Source organism: Corythoichthys intestinalis, chromosome 19 (genome assembly GCF_030265065.1).
Source record: "Corythoichthys intestinalis isolate RoL2023-P3 chromosome 19, ASM3026506v1, whole genome shotgun sequence".
Classification (NCBI taxonomy): Eukaryota; Metazoa; Chordata; class Actinopteri; order Syngnathiformes; family Syngnathidae; genus Corythoichthys; species Corythoichthys intestinalis.
This window is the reverse complement of record NC_080413.1, coordinates 5650577-5668752: the sequence shown is the minus strand read 5'-3', so window position 1 is coordinate 5668752 and position 18176 is coordinate 5650577. Positions and strand designations below refer to the sequence as shown.

The 18176-nt window shown below is 36.3% G+C and overlaps 1 protein-coding gene across 4 annotated transcripts in view; it reads right to left on the bottom strand.

Annotated features, from left to right (window-relative positions):
• Positions 1 to 18176, bottom strand: part of nhsl1b (NHS-like 1b) — a 194202-nt gene that overhangs the window by 80146 nt on the left and 95880 nt on the right. Inside the window, exon 1 of one of the 4 annotated variants that reach the window (XM_057823085.1) lies at positions 9529 to 11144. The exons of the other annotated variants lie outside the window; for them this stretch is intronic. Coding sequence (XP_057679068.1) covers positions 9529 to 9544 — 16 coding nt within the window. The 5' untranslated portion in view covers positions 9545 to 11144. Of the gene's footprint in view, positions 1 to 9528; positions 11145 to 18176 lie in introns of those variants that run through there. 4 annotated transcript variants of the gene reach the window in all.

Sequence of the window (18176 nt, the reverse complement as noted above, 5' to 3'; positions counted from 1 at the left end):
AAAGAAAACAGTAAATATTTTCCTTATTTCTTTTTCTTTGAAAAAACAAAAAAAAACAAAGGGAAAAAAGGCAAGTATTCTTGTATTTTTTTCCTATTTATTTATTTATTCTAATTATAAACACAAACCAAACAAAAGCCGTAAATATTCTCTGACATCTGTAATGAGGAACAATGACGTCAACCCACATGATTTATTTTCGCGGGCCACAAAAAATGATAAAATCTGGCCCCCGGGCCTTGAGTTTGACACTTGTGCTCTAAGAAAAGTAGGCAGACACACTTCAAAAAACAACGTTCACTCTTCATCCGCTAAAAATGAACCCTAATCCTCTCCTATTGGAACGTCTGTCTGTGGCTGGCTGCCATCCAGCGAAAAATTTTGCCAGAGGTTGAAGGAGCCATTAATGACGGTTATCATTTCCACAGAGTCAGTCCGCCAATACACACAAGCTGATTACTCGGCCAAAACCGCCGCACGCACGCACGCACGCAAATACAAAAACCATAATGGACAAACCCCAGCCTATAAATGCATACACCTCGCGGGTCATCCAGTGCAACGCTATTAGCGGCCCGGAGAGTCGTGCGAGCCCTGACGACTGACAGAGAAGGTCGGAAAAGCATATTTGTGGCAAGTAGATGTCCACATGTGTTGAGTTTGGCGAGCGGGAGGATTAAAGCGGAAGGGAGGGACAATAGTAACCATGGCTGCGCGTGAATCCCAATGGAACATGAGGAGCACCTGCATGCTGAGTTTTAGTCATCCGCTCACCCGCAGGGAGACCGTCATTGTTTTGCCCAAAACCTCACCCCGTCGAAACTGACAGTACCGCCATCAGGGCCAACGTGAACTAGATAGTTTTTATTTATGTCAGTTAACAAAAATGTTTTTTGAAGCATTGTCCCGATTGCATATTTTTGCACCCGAGCTCCAGTCACATGGCTTTGAGTACCGATCCGATACCACAGCAATTTATGAATTAATTTATTCCAAACATTAGTGCTGTACTTGAGTAATTCAATTAGAAAAAAAGCTTTGAATCAAATTTTGCTGCTTTGATTCTTCGTTTAATTTGAGTGGCGTTGTAATGGTTTGTTTTGAAAGTGTTTGCATTTAGTGTTATTGATTAGAGTGGATACACTGCCCCTATAATGGCAATTGGCAACAGTGACATATATGTCATAACTCATTTAACATTGCTGAATCCAGCTGCTCCCTGTTAAGACCAACATAAGGTAAGTTTTTTTTTTTTGAGTTAATGTTTTTTTTTTTTTATGCATTTGTAATTTAGTTTATAGGTATATTTAGCCGTTTTTTGTGGGAATACGTGTTTGAACGATTTGTTAAGAACATTGTAAAAAAAAAAAAAAAAAAAAAAAAAAAAAAAAGTTTTATTTTATTTTAGTTTCATTTTATAGCATTTAAGCTAGCAGACTTTGCTATGCAAGTTAGTCAATTGTTCTCTTGTTGTATTTACATCCATTTTTTTAATACCGTTTGAGGCTAAGCTCAGGTGTTTTAATTTATTTTTAAATGAAAGTGCAATTCTAATTTTATTTTGTATTTGCATTTCATCTTAGCACGCCTTTGTTTTACATCTCCTAAAATTTATTCTGCAACTCATTATATATTCCTAATCCGAATACTCGATTATTCGAACTAAATAGTTGATAGATTGAGTACAAAAATAATCGATAGCTGCAGCCCTACAAAACATACATCTTTTTGTTTCTTTTGACAATATACGTATATACTGTATCTTGATTATTTTTGTTGCTTTGTAGCCCCCCCAAAACATCTTAAAAACCCCATCTTTTTCATACGATTCCGATCTTCTAAAAATGTTGAGTAGTACAAAATATCCTTGTACATCTTATTTTGTTTTCTTGTAGCCCTTAAAAGAAATCTTTAAAAACAGTCAGAATGGACTGGACATCAATTGTCGTCAATGGCAGTCAATGAGTTAATACTTAAAAATAAATAAACACATTTTAAAAATATGATTTTTTTTTTTGTACCCGATTCCTAACCTCTGGAAATGACGTGACTGGGCCCTATTTCTAATCACATGATTGCTAGTTTTTTCTATTCACTACCTTTTTTTTTTTTTTTTCCTGCTCAAAAACTGATCAGTAATGCTACTTAATGAAACACTGCCATCTATGGGTTCCTGTTAGTTGTTACGGAGGTTTATGAATCTGAATTTCACAGACAAGCTTGGCGAGACCTTAAATTCATACATAAAAACATCATTTCAGATGGTATCATAGGGATTAGGGTTGGGCAACGTTTGAAATTGAACGATTCCGGTTCCGATTTCGGTTCCATGTTTCGATTCCGGTTCAGAACGATTGTCGATTCCGATTCTTATAAGAGGCAGGGTAAAAAAAAAAATCAGGCAGGGGCAAAAAATTTTATAGTTTAAGAATTTTTTAGTTTATATTAATGTCTTAACTTCTCGATTTTTTTCCACTCGGCGATCAGGGCATCGAGACATGGAATCGAAATCTAAAAATTAGAACAGTTTCAGGAGAAACGGAGTGTTAGAACCGGGTCCCATCGATGCTTGATGTTCGATGCCCAGCCCTGATAGGGATGTCCCTGATCTGATCAAGTGACCGGAAATTTTTCAGAGGATCGGAATTGGGTGAAAAGGATCAGGTTTTCATTTATTTATTTTAAAGGGCTAAAAAATAACAAAATAATCAAGAAATATAATGGCATTGCCCAAAGAAGATACTTGGAACTTTTGTTCGGATAAAAAAAAAAAATAAACGTTTCCGTATCGGATCAGGACTCGGTATCGGCTTATTCTGAAAATCAGGTGACTGGAACTCGGACTCGAGCGCAAAAATAAGCAGTCATGACGTGATCGGGTGCGATTTCCAATAATATGATCGCTATTCTTTCAATTCACGACCTAATTGTTATCTTCTACTCAAAAACTGTGCTGATCTCCAATGCTAATTGATGTAACACTGCCATCTGTGGGTCTCTGTTAATTGTTACATTGGTTCACGAACCTGAATTTCACAGAAACGCTTGAAGAGACCTTAAATTCATACCTAGGATATCATTTCAGACAGTATCAAATAACTTCATTCTGCATTCATATAAACTGACACTCAACAGAACCTGTTGAAAGGCAGCCTGTCATGGTGAGTGTGGGAGCATCCGTCAACAGGGCGACCCGCCGGGCTAAAGGGCGCGCGGTCGAGGTCGGCCGGTCACGGCCTGGCTCCAGACATGGAGCGCAGGTACGGGTTAACGAGGGTCCTTTGGTGTATGCTTACTAGTTAGAACTGCCGATAAGTACAGGTCATCGCCACGCTAACCCAAGCTAACATGACCTATTGATGCCTACCCTAAAGTGTGTGTGCTTAAATTTTCCACACATACATTCCAGGAATTCAAGTCTAATACTCCAGAAGATCACCTTCCAAGCACCAGGAGTGTAAATATAGTGTCGGCAAAGTGGAAATAGATTGAAAAGTTGATCCGCTGCATGCCAGCACATCTCTCGGATGTTCTCACGCATCCCAAAATGCAAGTCGGTTGAAGGACAATGAGAGGGGCTATCGTAAAATTGTCTGCGACTACTTATGGGGGTCTGTGTTGTGATTACTAGTGTTTCACCGATACCAATACTAGTATCGGAAGTGGCCCCATAAGGTACTAAAATGCAGGTATCGGTACCAACGAGTACTAAGTAACAATGCACAGATTCCATATTTATTTATCAAACACCGGTTGTCCTCCCAATGATGGCCACCAGTTACGAACACAGCCATTTATACACAAAAACAGCGCTTGTCCCTCTTCCCAAGATGGCCGCCAATTAAAAACGCGCCGAAAAAGAAGAAGAAAACAAAGAACAATGTAGTAAAGGTAGAAAAAAATAGCTAAAAGTCAACGAATTTCTTTTATGAAAGACGGAAAATGATAGTCAATTACTGTGGTGTTTCCAGCCAGGGAAATCATTTAAATGGTGGCTAAATGTAAATAATAAACGGTAATACCAGCCACGATGTAACATTTTATGAACAGTAACATTGACATGAGCATCTATAAAGTGTTAGCTTTGTTAGAGGGAGGTCAACCGGGGAAAAGTAAGCCGGAAAATTTGTCTCGTCTCCTAGCAAAAGTCATTAGCACATGAGCTAAGCTAACATTCTAATTTGATATAATGGGTTTTACTGTGCAGTCAAAAAGTTTATATTAGTCTTTTGAAACTTTTTTTTTTTTTAAGTAAATAAATGTATCGGTACATTATCGGTGCAATACTATAGATGACAAACGGTAATAAAAGCCAGGATTTAACGTTTTATGAAAACTGACATTAAAATGAGCATCTATAAATATATTGGTTTTGTTAGAAGGAGGTCAACCGGGGAAAAGTAAGCTAGCGAACGTGTGTAGTCGCCTAGCAAAAGTGATTAGCACATGAGTTCAGCTATGGTACTAATGTGATATAACGGCTTTTACTGTGCAGTCACAAAGTTTGTATTAATCTTTTTAAACTATTGTATTTCAAAAAAGATAATTAAAGTATCGGTCCAACACTAGTGATTACGTTTGATTCAAACACTGATAAGTTAGTCGTTTTGACCTCCTGCAACTCCTGTAGATTCCTTCGAACGACAAACCTTACGATTTAGCGTCTTGGCTGAAACTCCCGATCTAGAGTCTGATCACGTTCCAATTTGGTGGCTTTGAGAAGAAGTTTTACGTAACATCCAGAAAGCCACATTAAGAGCATGTGTTGACAACCAGAAAGAAGCTTACTGTAGGCCCACCGCCGGGATATCTGCTCAGCTGGCCGCTCAAGAACACGGAGCTGGGTGGATAAAGGCTCGCGTCGGGTTGGATTGGGGGCTTGTTTAAAACACAACATAAGCAAGCAATCTCCATCTCTGGCAACCACGTCGGGACCACGTAATCTGGGTTAGTTTGTCTTGGCGGCGCGGCGGTTAAAACTAACTGGTCAGTGATGAACATATGAACAAATTCGTGGAAAATTACAGATTAATTGCCACATTTTATGATCTTGACTGCTCTACTTCATACGGTTTCATTTACAACCTGGAACATCATACCGCAATATGAAAAACAGTTCTTCAGTACATCTCTGAGTGACCAGATTCCTTTAAAAATCCACTAATCAAAACACATTGCTTTTAGAGAAAATGTTGTGAGCATACACATGATCTAGAAACTACTGTCAATACAACCTTACTGCATCCAGCTGAGGGTTTTTGCTTTCAACTCTAAACGGGCCAACTGCTTTATGACTTCTGGGAGCAAGGGACAAGAGAATCAGTTCCATACGGTTGACATCTTCAAGATTACATTGGAGCAGAGTGACTCAATACTTGAGTAGTTTTTCCACTGAATATTCTAATTTTGCATTGCGTGCTGTCATGGACGGTGATAGATGAACTACAGTTGCTTTAAAAACTACTGTTTTTGCATTTATTACACTGTAACTTTGGCATTTTACCACTTATAAACTAGGGAAACAGATGAACAGTTCTACTGTTCTAACGGCTTTAAAGTTATTTCATTTTGTAACAAACTGGCTTTTTTTGACTAGTGGTGTGACAATATTTCAAAAAGGTAATATATCACTATACACTTTTATACTATGATATACTTTGTAGTAGAGCTGCAACTAACAATTATTTTTATAAGTGTTTAATCGGAGGATTAATTAAATGATTAATCGGATATGAGTCACTTTTTTCAATGACCGTCACAATCTAACTTGAAGTTGTTTTAGGCGTGTTGTAAGTCTCAATGAAGACAAAATGGATAACTATTTCCTTCAAAAATAATAATATATTACAGTTTCTTGACTTAACTGTAGTCTACAACTGTACAGTTTTAGGTAGATAAAACTTAAAGTTTTTAATAAAGACTCTAAGTATAAAACATTCAAAGAATTTCTCAGGACACAAATCAGACAAAAGTCATTCAAAATAATAAAATGTGCTGCTGATTGACATTTCTTTTTTTGTGGGCAAAGCGCTGATATAAATTGTGCCAATGACTCATTTATTTTCGTTTAACAAACTAAACAACAAAATTGAATAAGGAGGCACACTGGAATGATTTTCTTTATCAAACAGTTGTTCACAAATCCAGATCCAATTTCAAAGCACACTCTCTTGTATGACAATTTACAGTTTGAATGGGAGTTTGTGTTGAAAGGAGACTAAGCTGTTATATGAATGGGTTTATGTGAATTTCTTAATAAAAAAAAAAAAAGAGAGAGAACTTTACTACACTGATCAGCATAATCGCTAACTAGTTAGCGCACCGTGCTAAGTAGTTACGTCTCATCAACAAAGAATACAGTTGGCTTCATTTACTGGCCTCTGACGGAGGTACACTGGATATGACAACAAACACAAATTAAGACAATCTAACTCTCGCACAAATATTATTGATTCCGCAACTAAACCTGAGTCTAGTAGTGAACTCTCTCTCTCTCTTGCCCTAAATACTAGCGCTAAGGGCGCAGCCTCACATTATTCACAAACAAGGACCTAAACGGGACTGCTCAAAGCTGCTGGCAAAAACCGATTAAATTCGTTGGCAACTAATTTATTAACTGATTTGTTGTTGCAGCCTTACTTTGTTTGTAGCCCAAAAGGTTATCAATATGCTCTCACCAAGAACCGGTAAATCGTTTTAAAGAGGTGTCATTGTCAAGAAAAAAAAATGGGGGGAACCAACAGTTTGCTATCAAAATCTTCCATTCCACAATAGTGTCTATGTTAGCTCACTGGCTGACATTGACGGCACTAGAGATCCAATTAACTTTGATTACCGTAATTTTGTAAATATAAGCCGCCATCCGCCAAATTTTACACAAAAACGGCATTTGTTCTAAGACAAGCTGCACTGTATTATAAGCCGCAGCTGTCCTCACTGTATTATGAGATATTTACACCAAAAAATATTACCCGGTAGCACTTTATTTGACAGCAGCATCATAAGACTGTCATAAGACCAAATGAACTACCATGACCACCATGGTGATTCAAAAAGCTTCATTTGGCCATCACTGCTGACAGTCAATCTCTGCTGGCAACTGCTGTCAACACTGTTGTCATCCAGCATGCCTCCTAGCATGCATTGTAGCGCCGCAGATGTTAAATAACAATCAAATTTCATGTTCTGTGCTAATTATTTCTTCAGTTACCGTTTCAGTAATTTCATTCATTGCTAGTTATGGTATCTCTTTATTTGACAGTGGCACCACAAGACTGCCGTACTACCATCATAATAATGACATGAAACTGTCATGAGCATTTAGAAATGCTTATGACAGATGTCATTTAGTGCCATCCGGAAAATTATCTCACTTTTGAATGGATGTAAAACATCCGAGCTGGACATAAATGGAGTTAGTGATATAATTTGCCGGGTGACACTTAATGACCTAAGCATTCAGTAATGCACATGATAGTGTCATGTCATAATTATGACAGTCTTATGACAGTGTTATGACGCCGCTGTCAAATAAAGTGTTACCTATTAACTTGGGTTGTTCCGATCATGTTTTTTGCTCCCGATCTAATCCCGATCGTTTTAGTTTGAGTATCTGCCGATCCCGATATTTCCCGATCTGATTGCTTTTTTTTTTTTTTTTGCTCCCGATTCAATTCCAATCATTCCCGATATTTTTTCCCGATCATATACATTTTGGCAATGCATTAAGAAAAAAATGAATAAAACTCGGACGAATATATACATTCAACATACAGTACATAAGTACTGTATTTGTTTATTATGACAATAAATCCTCAAGATGGCATTTATATTATTAACATTCTTTCTGTGAGAGGGATTCACGGATAGAGAGACTTGTAATTCTTAAAGGAAAAATGTGACTTCGTATATTGTGACTAAATATTGCTATCTAGTGTATTTGTTGAGCTTTCAGTAAATGATACTGTAGTCATTTAACTTCTGCTCAAATCCATGATGGGAAGTACAACCATGACTGTGCGTAGTGGTACCAATTGATATATCTTCTCTGCGTTGGGAAATAATATAGGGTGTTAAGAAAAAGATCAACTACTACCTTTCTTCCCCACATTGCTTCCCACGATATTTCTAAGTATTTAGAGAAGGATTGTAAGGCTTTAGCCAATAAAAAAAAAGCTTCAAAGGCTGCCAAAATTCTCTCTACTCATTTTACGTTGCCTTGTAGCTCTATGTATACGTAAAACAGTGCCGTTATAGATTGAACGCGATAATTCGTGTGTGGGAAGTGCAGCGCATGCGTTAAATATTTTAAAAGTTATTACCGCCGTTAATGCGATAAATTTGTTAGCCCTACTTTAAGCCAAAACTAAAGACTCTGGATGAGTGTAAGACATTTTGTCTGTAACGTTAAATACAATTAGAAAACGATTTAATATAAAAAAATATATATATACATATATATATATATATATATATATATATATATTAAAAATACATGTCCAATATTTTTTTGCCGATTCCGATACTTTGAAAATGTCAATCGATCGGGACATCTTTACTATTAACCCAAATAAATCAACAGATAAGCCGCACTGGACAATAAGCCACAGGATTCAAAATTAAGGAAAAAAGTAGCTGCTTATAGTCTGAAAATTACAGTATTTTTTATTATTTATTTTATTCATTTGGGGACATTCTTAAGTCATTTCCTTTCCAGTAACCCAAACTCAACAGTAAGTGACCCATAAATACCCCAAAATCAACAGTAAGTGACCGAAAATCAACGTTAAATGCCTCAAAATGAACTCATTGCCTGGCGTTAGCTGCCACTGACGGCCATAGACGTCCAATCTGTTTGGAGTGGGAGGGTTGGCAGCGAATGAACATTCGCCAACCCTCCCACTCCAAACAGATTGGACGTCTACTAGTGATAAACTCATAGCAGAAGGATGAAAATAGCCTAGTTTTTCTGTTTATTTGTTATTTTGTGAGCTAGCCAGAGGTCCAACTCCTATTGTTGACGGCAATAGAATGACAATAATAAGACTGGTGTAATTGTGCAGCTACGCAAAGAACCTGACAGAACACAAAATCACCTCGAACCATCTCTCAGATTGGACATCTATACCCGTCAGTTTCACTGAAACATGACTATTCAATCCCATTTTTTGTTAGGGCAACCTTACTACTTTTCAAAAAGCCTTCCTCTGCTGCAAACTAGGGCAAATATTAAAAATCCATCCCAGGCGATGATGTCAATGCATTCTTCAGAGGTGATGAGAAGGTTGAAGAAGCCAAAAGTGAGTGACGGGTGTGAATACTGCAGAAAAGTGATACTAGTTTGTTTTAACTCGTCTTTTAAGCGACCGATCTTGCAAACTAGCTTAAAAAAAGCCTAAAAAAAATTCAGAAATGATTCAAAAGAAAACGCGGAAACTGCTCAGACAACAAAAGAGAGATGCAAACTTGAACTTTTCTTTGTCTTCCAGACCAAGGCAAAAAACACCGGCGCGCGTTCCGGACACTCACCCCTCAAGCAGAACATTCCTCCTCGTGTAAATCCCACAAGAAGCAAACGTCCGTCTCGCACGCAGCTGAGATACTGACACTTACGGCGGTCTGCTCCACCGTCTCCCTCCCACTCATTCTTCTCCTCCAGTCACACACGAGCGGCAACACGCCAACTTCCACACCGCAGGAAACTGCTTTGCAAAAAAAAAAAAAATCCCCCCTCGCCGCTCCCTCTTCTGATTTGTTGCTGTATTTGTGCGTGTATCAAAGCCAAAACGCTGTCATATAAGCGACTGTCGCCCAGTTTACCACATCAAACTTGCCTAATGGGAATTTGCACGCTACTGTTTTTTGCATTGAAGTTCAGTGCCAATGTTTTGAAGTCTGGTGGAGATGAACAACAGCTTTGTTTTTACGCACAGTATAATAACAAAGCAAGCATACATAAAATGAATGGTGATTGCGAGACCGCATCTTTTCGAAATTGTCGCTAAAATTCAGTCTTTGTACTCTTTCCGTCACAATTAATTGATTAATTAAAACACCTAATCCTTATCAAATGAATTACAATTAAATTACATACAGTAATTAGTCATGTGCCGGTATGACATTCAGACAGTATGATAACCTTAACCCTTTAACACCGAACGTGTCGGCAGCGACGCGTTTACGCATATCGTCTTTGCAGCTTCGTCACGCTGTAATTACGTCACCCACGTGCCGCTGGTTGGTCTCATTTGAAAGTGCGGAAGTTGATGTCCACACCAGTTTTCATTTGAAGTCAATCGACCATGAAAAACGGGAGATCATGTCATTTGAGTTCTATAGACCCTACCCACCGACGTCACAAAACCACGTGCTCACTGTATGGTTCCGCCCACTTGTCCGTCATTTTGTCTCTGTATTAGCATTGGTTTCAATTGATCGAGGAATTTAAAATGCATTTCATGGAAGACCCGGTGCTTTCTGATGCCGTAAACTCACTGGATGTGTTGCATAAAAGGCGTTATGTGGAAAAGCTTCGTTCTATACAGTCGCCAGATCCATATTTGATGCCCAAATCGATGTTTTTCGACCCACTGTCTTCGCCCTGTCTGCCTGACATCTGCTACGCTGAAATTTACAATTATCTTGTCCACACAAAATCAGCCTATTCTCACGAAAATTTGAAAAACTTCAAGAGCTTGGAGGCTTATAAATACTTCGTTGCTGGTTGGGTGAAACAGGTCCTCGTCCACGAAAATTCGGCAGGAATCTATCTTGTGCTTGGAAAGGTGAGTTACGAAATTTTCAATTCAAAATCTTTTGTTATTGCTAACATCCACTGTCAAGTCTAATGTATTTCATGTCGTTTGTCAATGGAGTTAAGGCTTTTAATGTTTATATGGTTTAGCGATAGCACTCTCACTACATACATACGTGTATGTTGTCGGCGATTAGCCTAGCAATGATCTTAATTGTGGTTATTTGTCAGCCCAAAACCCTCTAAGTATATCTTAAATGCATCTTACCGGATATAAAATGACTACTACATAGTCTGTGGTGATTTTTTTGGTGCCCAGTTTTCACGTCGAATTGCAGCCGTCCATTTCGCTCTCCTCTTTGGATCCCTCGGAATACGGTAGGGCTGCAGCTATCGAATATTTTAGTAATCGAGTAATCGACTGAAAATTCTATCGATTAATCGAGTAATCGGATAAAACAAATATATTTTTAGGTGAAGAGCAATTATAAATATACATGAGAAAACAAGACATTTCATCTAATCTTGAACCATTTTCAGTCAATCAATGTCTTTATTTTCGATGTATATTGTTGAAAACAGCCAACAATTGCATCTCAGATGTAGCTAGAATTAAAAAAAAAAAGACTAATTCACTGCTTTCACTCAAAAAACTTTTAGATCTTATTTAAAAAAAAAAAAAAAATATATATATATATATATATATATATATATATATTACCTAAAAATGCCGTTATGCTTGATAACACACATCACTTAAAAGTTAGGATTTTTTCCCACGTGTTTCAATTGAATTTCTCTTTGTGTCAAGTCATTTTTAAGTTCTAGTTAAGTTTTAAGTTAGTCTAAACTGTAAGTCCTGATAGGATTTTGAGTTTTTGCAGTGTTCAAAATAAATGTATGATACAGGCTGTACTGGAGCACATTAGGGACCAATGCTACTTGGTGTTTTATCCAGCAATGACTACTGAGCTAAAATTGATAGTTAGCATGATAAAGTTTTTATTTTACACCCTCATCACTCCACAATGCTATGTTATGTTAAAGCCTGTATGTAAGACACGTTAGCCACGCATCGACAGTGGTCATAATTAATTGAAACCTAGCCCTCCGCAGGGCTAACTTTTCGTGAGCTAGTAGCGACAGTAACGTTAATTTTATTTATTAGCGCTTAGCGCTCTTTACTAGCGCTTAGCGCTGTACTGCTTTAAGATGGCGGCTGTTTAATAACGCTGCCCAGACGCGGCCGAGTCTGTCATTTCGCATCTAGTTCAACATACATGTGATCTTTATGAGACGCATCAGACGCTAGCTGTTACCAACGTAGCATCGTGCGGGCTAGTATTTGGCAACGTCGGCGTCGTTTGTGGCGGCTGTCAGCTGCAGTAAGTTTTTTTTTTTTTCCCCTTCTTCCTCTCCGCACGTGACAGCGCGTTGTCCCGCATTAAAAGTAGTCCGAGCAAAACGTGATGCTTAGAGCTGTCAAAATAAACGATTACTCGAGGTGAATAAAATTACTCGGATCAGTTTTTAAACTCGAGTTACTCGAGTTGCTCGAGTACTCGTTTCAGCTCTAGAATACGGTAAAACTTCAAGTCTCTCCTTCCATCTTCTCTGTTAGTGCAACCAACAGCCACACACGCCTTCACCATTTTGATTATTAATGTTAAGGAGCAGAAAAACACGCCGTAAATAGGAGGAATGTACGTAGCCGTAACAGGTTAACACTATGTTTTGACGGACAATTGGGCGGTACCATTCAGGAGAGCGGAGTTGTGACGTCACGTGGGTAGGGTCTATAGTTTTATTGCACTCATGAATATGCATTAAAACGCTGCATGGACCATGTATCTATCTCCATATTTCCATCATTTCTTGTCCTTTTTTCAAAACCGAAAGCAGCACAAAAGACTACATATCCCAAGAGCCGTTATGTTGTCAAGAAGGACGAACCGAATGTGATCATTTTTAATAAATTTCCGAGCGAGGCGCCAACTATTGAAAGGGAGGCATGCGAAGCAAGCAACGGCCGGTTGGTTTGAGTGAGCGACTTTGTAACGTGCAGAATGAATCTAAAATTAAATTTAGCGCAAGCTAATGCATTATTTCATTAACTCAAGGAAGAAGATGAGTTGGTGTCTCGGCGAGTAGAAGTGACAGCAGCGCGCAAAGCCACAAACGGCGAAAGAGTAGGCTGTGTGACGTTGTGTGTGACGCAGCTCCGTGACCTGTTCAAGAAGCTTTATTGAGTGCACAAAAAAAAAAAAATGTATTGGTTGCATGCCTGAAAAATTTGAATTGAACTAAACTACTTGTCAATATTTTTTAAAATACTTTTTTTTTCAATGTTATATACTGTATATATATTTTCTTGACTAAAATCTTTTCAATTTTTATGTAAATGTGTGTTCGAGAAGCTTGATTGCATGTACGTATATCATGTTGATAAGGTGATGGGTGCAACACCTAACTTCACAAAGAGATATCCACCAAACCCTTTTATGTTAGATGATATATATAATTTTTTTTCTCACTATTTTGCACTGTATATAACCTGTTTTGACCATAGTATATGTAAAGGCCAAAAACGCCTATGACCATACCCGCTGTTTGTGTTGAATTGTCAAACATAAAACTAGTCAATCTTTTTTTCTATTGAATGTTTATCCTAACAAGTTGAATAAATATTATTAAGTTTCAAAACGGTTGGTCGAGCATGTTTGGTTCTCAATTGGACATCAACATTACAAATTTTGAAAAAAGATTTTGGGATTTTTTTGTCTTTTTGGGTCCAAAATGTGGATTATAATTGGTCAGTGAAGAAAACAACAGTTTGGACATGAAGTTCAAGGTGTCCTGAAAAAAGGGACCCAACTTGGCCATTGTAAACAATTTTTTCTTTGAAATATAAAGGCAACATCAAATGCATGCAAATTCGGCCAAAATAGGCTTAGGTGTTAAAGGGTTAAGCAAAAATATCATGGTTTTACGGTATTGAATTACTGCTCTAAAATGTGTTACCTTGAGATATCAGTGTTAAGAAAAAAATTCCATTGAACAGTATTTTTATTATTCAAAACATATTATCAAATTGGAACATAAGTGACTTTAGCCTCAAACGGTATATATATATTTTTTTAATGAGGATCTATGTACAACAAAAGAACAATTGGCTAACTTACATAGCAAAAGTCCGCTAGCTTAAATGCTAGAAAATGGTAACGTTTTCCTACAATGCTCTAAACAAATCATTCAAAGACATATTCCCACAAAAAACGGCTGAATATACCTTTAAATTAAATTACAAATGCATTAAAAAGCATTAGCCCAAACAAAAACTTACGTTGATCTAAAAAGGGAGCAGTTGGATTCAGACATGTGAAATGAGGCAGACCAGAGGGCAGTGTATCCACCCTAATCAATAAAACTAAATGTAAACACTTTCAAAATAAACCATTACAACGCCACTTTAATTAAACGAATACTCGAAGCCGCAAAATTTAATTTGAATATTTTTTTCTAATCGAATACTCGAGTTCATCGATTAATCGTTGCAGCACTAATTCCCATGCCAGCGATTTCGTTTTTTTCCATGGAGGGAAAAAGTTCAGGAGTTTAACCTCCTCCAGCCATCGTGTAACACAACTGCCTCACTGACAATGAAACAGCAGAACGTTTACGACAGATGTCATTAAGTGTCATCCGGGAAAAAGTGTCATAAGCATTCATTAATGCTCTTGACAGCGTCATGTCATACTTATGACGGTTTTATGAAGCCACTGTCAAATAAAGTGTTACCGAAATGCATCTTTTAAATCTAACAACAACAAAAAAAAAAATTGAGAATTTTTTAATTAAAAAAACTACATTGAAACAAAAAAATCCACAAATATTGACTTATTTATTCATTATTTTTCGAATTATTTAAATAATATGTATTTTAAGTAATAACAAACAAAAATGAGGGGGAAAACTGTAAATATTCAGTTTTTTTAAAAAAATGTTTTAAACAACACACACACAAATTAAAGAAATGCTCCTTTTTGTCTCTATATAGTACGTATGATGAAACTAAAATTATTTTTAATTTTAAGGAAAAAAATGCATCTTTTGAATATTAAAAAAAACTACGTAGAAAAAATATCCACAAATATTGACTTATTTATTCATTATTTTTCGAATTATTTAAATAATATGTATTTTAAGTAATAACAAACAAAAGTGAGGGGGGAAAACTGTAAATATTCAGTTTTTTAAAATGTTTTAAACAACACACACACAAATTAAAGAAATGCTCCTTTTTGTCTCTATATAGTACGTATGATGAAACTAAAATTATTTTTAATTTTAAGGAAAAAATGCATCTTTTGAATATTAAAAAAAACTACATAGAAAAAATATCTACAAATATTGACTTATTTATTCATTATTTTTTGAATTATTTAAATAATACGTATTTTAAATAATAACAAACAAAATTGAGGGGGAAAACTGTAAATACTCTTTTTTTTTTTTTTATGTTTTAAACAACACACACACACAAAATTAAAGAAATCCTCCTTTTTGTCTCTATATAGTAAGTATGATGAAATTGAAATTATTTTTAATTTTAAGGAAAAAATGCATCTTTTGAATAGAAAAAAAACTACATAGAAAAAAAAAATCCTCAGAAAATTGACTTATTTATTCATTATTTTAAAAATTTATTTAAATACATATTATAAACAATAACAGACAAAAATGAGGGGGGGTATTAATTTAAAAATATTAATATACATTTATTAATATATTAGAAATATAAAGATAGAAATAGAAATAATAATTTTGTAAATATTATTTTTTTTAAATTTAAAATAAAAACCCCACCAAAAGAAAAAACTGGACACTGAAATGCCCCAAAATCAACAACAAGTAACTGAAAATCAATAGCAAAGGATCTGATAGGCCCCAAATTTAACTAATTTGTTGCCATGGACCATCATAGACGTCCAATCTGAAGTGGGACTCATGTCCACTTAAAATAAATTGGGCATCTCCTAGTAATAAACTCATTCCTATTCACAGTTTTTGTTTTATTTATTTATTTATTTATTTATTTTCGTGATCAAAACTTTGAAGAGCGAGTAAGTTTTTAATAGGTTGCCACAAAACAGCATCCCGGACAATGATTCAAGCGTTGAGTTAAGATATGAGTGAATTGAATTACAAACTCAGTCACAGACTTCATCGCTGTGGCCTGTATTTTTCAGAAAACGGCCGCCAAGCCGCCTTAGGAAACATGAGCCAGTCCGTAGTCACAAATAAATGGAAATCTTGCACATCTCCAATAGTTAACTAGCATTAGCGAAGATCCAGACCAAACAAAAAGCCATTGATTTCCAATGAAGTTTCCCCTAATGGCTTTCACATGGAACGACTATCTTTTTAGGTCATCCATCAAGTTTTGGGATGACATTTACAGGAGGGAGCTCTAACAGCTTCCGTATGCGTCTGAGGTACAAAACCAGACAATGTTTTTGTTTCGCTCGCTACTTTTTGATAGCGTTATCGGATGTACGCGCTGCTGGCAGTGTTTGTCAAAGAGACGTGAGCGCGCTAATCCCAGCCCCGTTATTGGTTGCGGGCTGTGACATGTTTGCCAGGACAAGATGTCATCAGTTGTGGGAGTGAAAGACAAAAAATGACAACACACCAGTAAGAAAAGCATAACAAAGCAAAGCTTAGTACCGAAAGTTACTCTCTACTTATAAGAAACACTCCTGAGGTCGGCTCGATGACGGCTCTGGCTAAGCCAGGCAACACAGACGGAATCTAGAGTTCAATTTGCCAACAAATCTGCTGGCGCTGCAAATAGTACTTATTGAATCATCGCATTAGAACAGTTTTGATGGGTTTCCATCAATGGTTGCGGCTGTCTCCAAATGTGGGATAAGGAATCAATGCAAATTTGGTGAATACTGCTTATTTTTGTTTAACAAGCAGGCAAACGCACAAATAGTGCTTCAACGATTAATCGATTAACTCAACTAATTCGATTACAAAATAGATTCGGATTGAATTTTGCTGCTTCCAGGAAAGTAGCGTTGTAATGGTTTGTTTTGAAAGTGTTTGAATTTAGTTGTATTGAATTTGGGTGGATACACTGCCCTCTAGTGGCGACACTGAATATGACATAATTCATTTCACATGGCTGAATCCAGCTGCTCCCTGTTAAGACCAACATAAGCTAAGTGTTTTTTAATGCATTCGTAATTTAGTTTAGTGGTATATTTAACTGTTTTTTGTGGGAATATGTGTTTGAACGATTTGTTAAGAGCACTGTAAAAAAAAAAAGTTAGCATTTTATAGCATTTAAGCTAGTGGACTTTTGCAATGTAAATTAGCCAATTGTTCTTTTGTTGTACTTAGATTCTCCTTTATTTTTTTAATTTTTTTTTTAAATAGCGTTTGAGGCTAAGATCAGGTATTTTATTATTTTCATATTCCTAATCTGATTACTCGATTATTCGAACTAGCTAGTTCATAGATTAATCAACTTGTAAAATAATCGATAGCTGCGGGGCCAATATGCTTCTCTAAAACACAATACAAAAAAAGCTTAGGACAGCCATTACCATAATCGCTAACTAACTTAGCTCTGAATATGATATAATTCATTTCACATGGCTGAATCCAGCTGCTCCCTGTTAAGACCAACATAATGTAAGTCTTTGATTGAGCTAATGTTGTTTGAATGCATTCGTAATTTAGTTTATAGGTATATTTAGCTGTTTTTGAGGGAATGTGTATTTGAACGATTTGTTAAGAGCATTGTAAAAAAAAAAAAAAAAAAAGGCATTTTATATCATTTAAGCTAGTGGACTTTTGCAATGTAAGTTAGCCAATTGTTCTTTTGTTGTACTTAGATCCTCCTTTATTATTATTTTTTTAATAGCGTTTGAGGCTAAGATCAGGTATTTTATTTTATTTTTTATATTCCTCATCTGATTACTTGATTATTCGAACTAGGTAGTTCATAGATTAATCGACTTGTAAAATAATCGATAGCTGCGGTGCCAATATGCTTCTCCAAAACACAATACAAAAAATGCTTATGACACCCATTACCATAACCGCTAACTAACTTAGCCATGAATATGACATAATTCATTTCACATGGCTGAATCCAGCTGCTTACGGTTAAGACCAACATAAGCTAAGTTTTTGTTTGAGCTAATGTTTTTTTTAATGCATTCGTAATTTAGTTTATAGGTATATTTAGCTGTTTTTTGTGGGAATATGTATTCGAACCATTTGTTAAGAGCATTGTAAAAAAGTTAAGCATTTTATAGCATTTTAGGTAACGGCCTTTTTCTATGCAAGTTAGCCAATTGTTCTTTTGTCGTACTTAGATCTATTATTCTATCTATTTATTCATCTATTT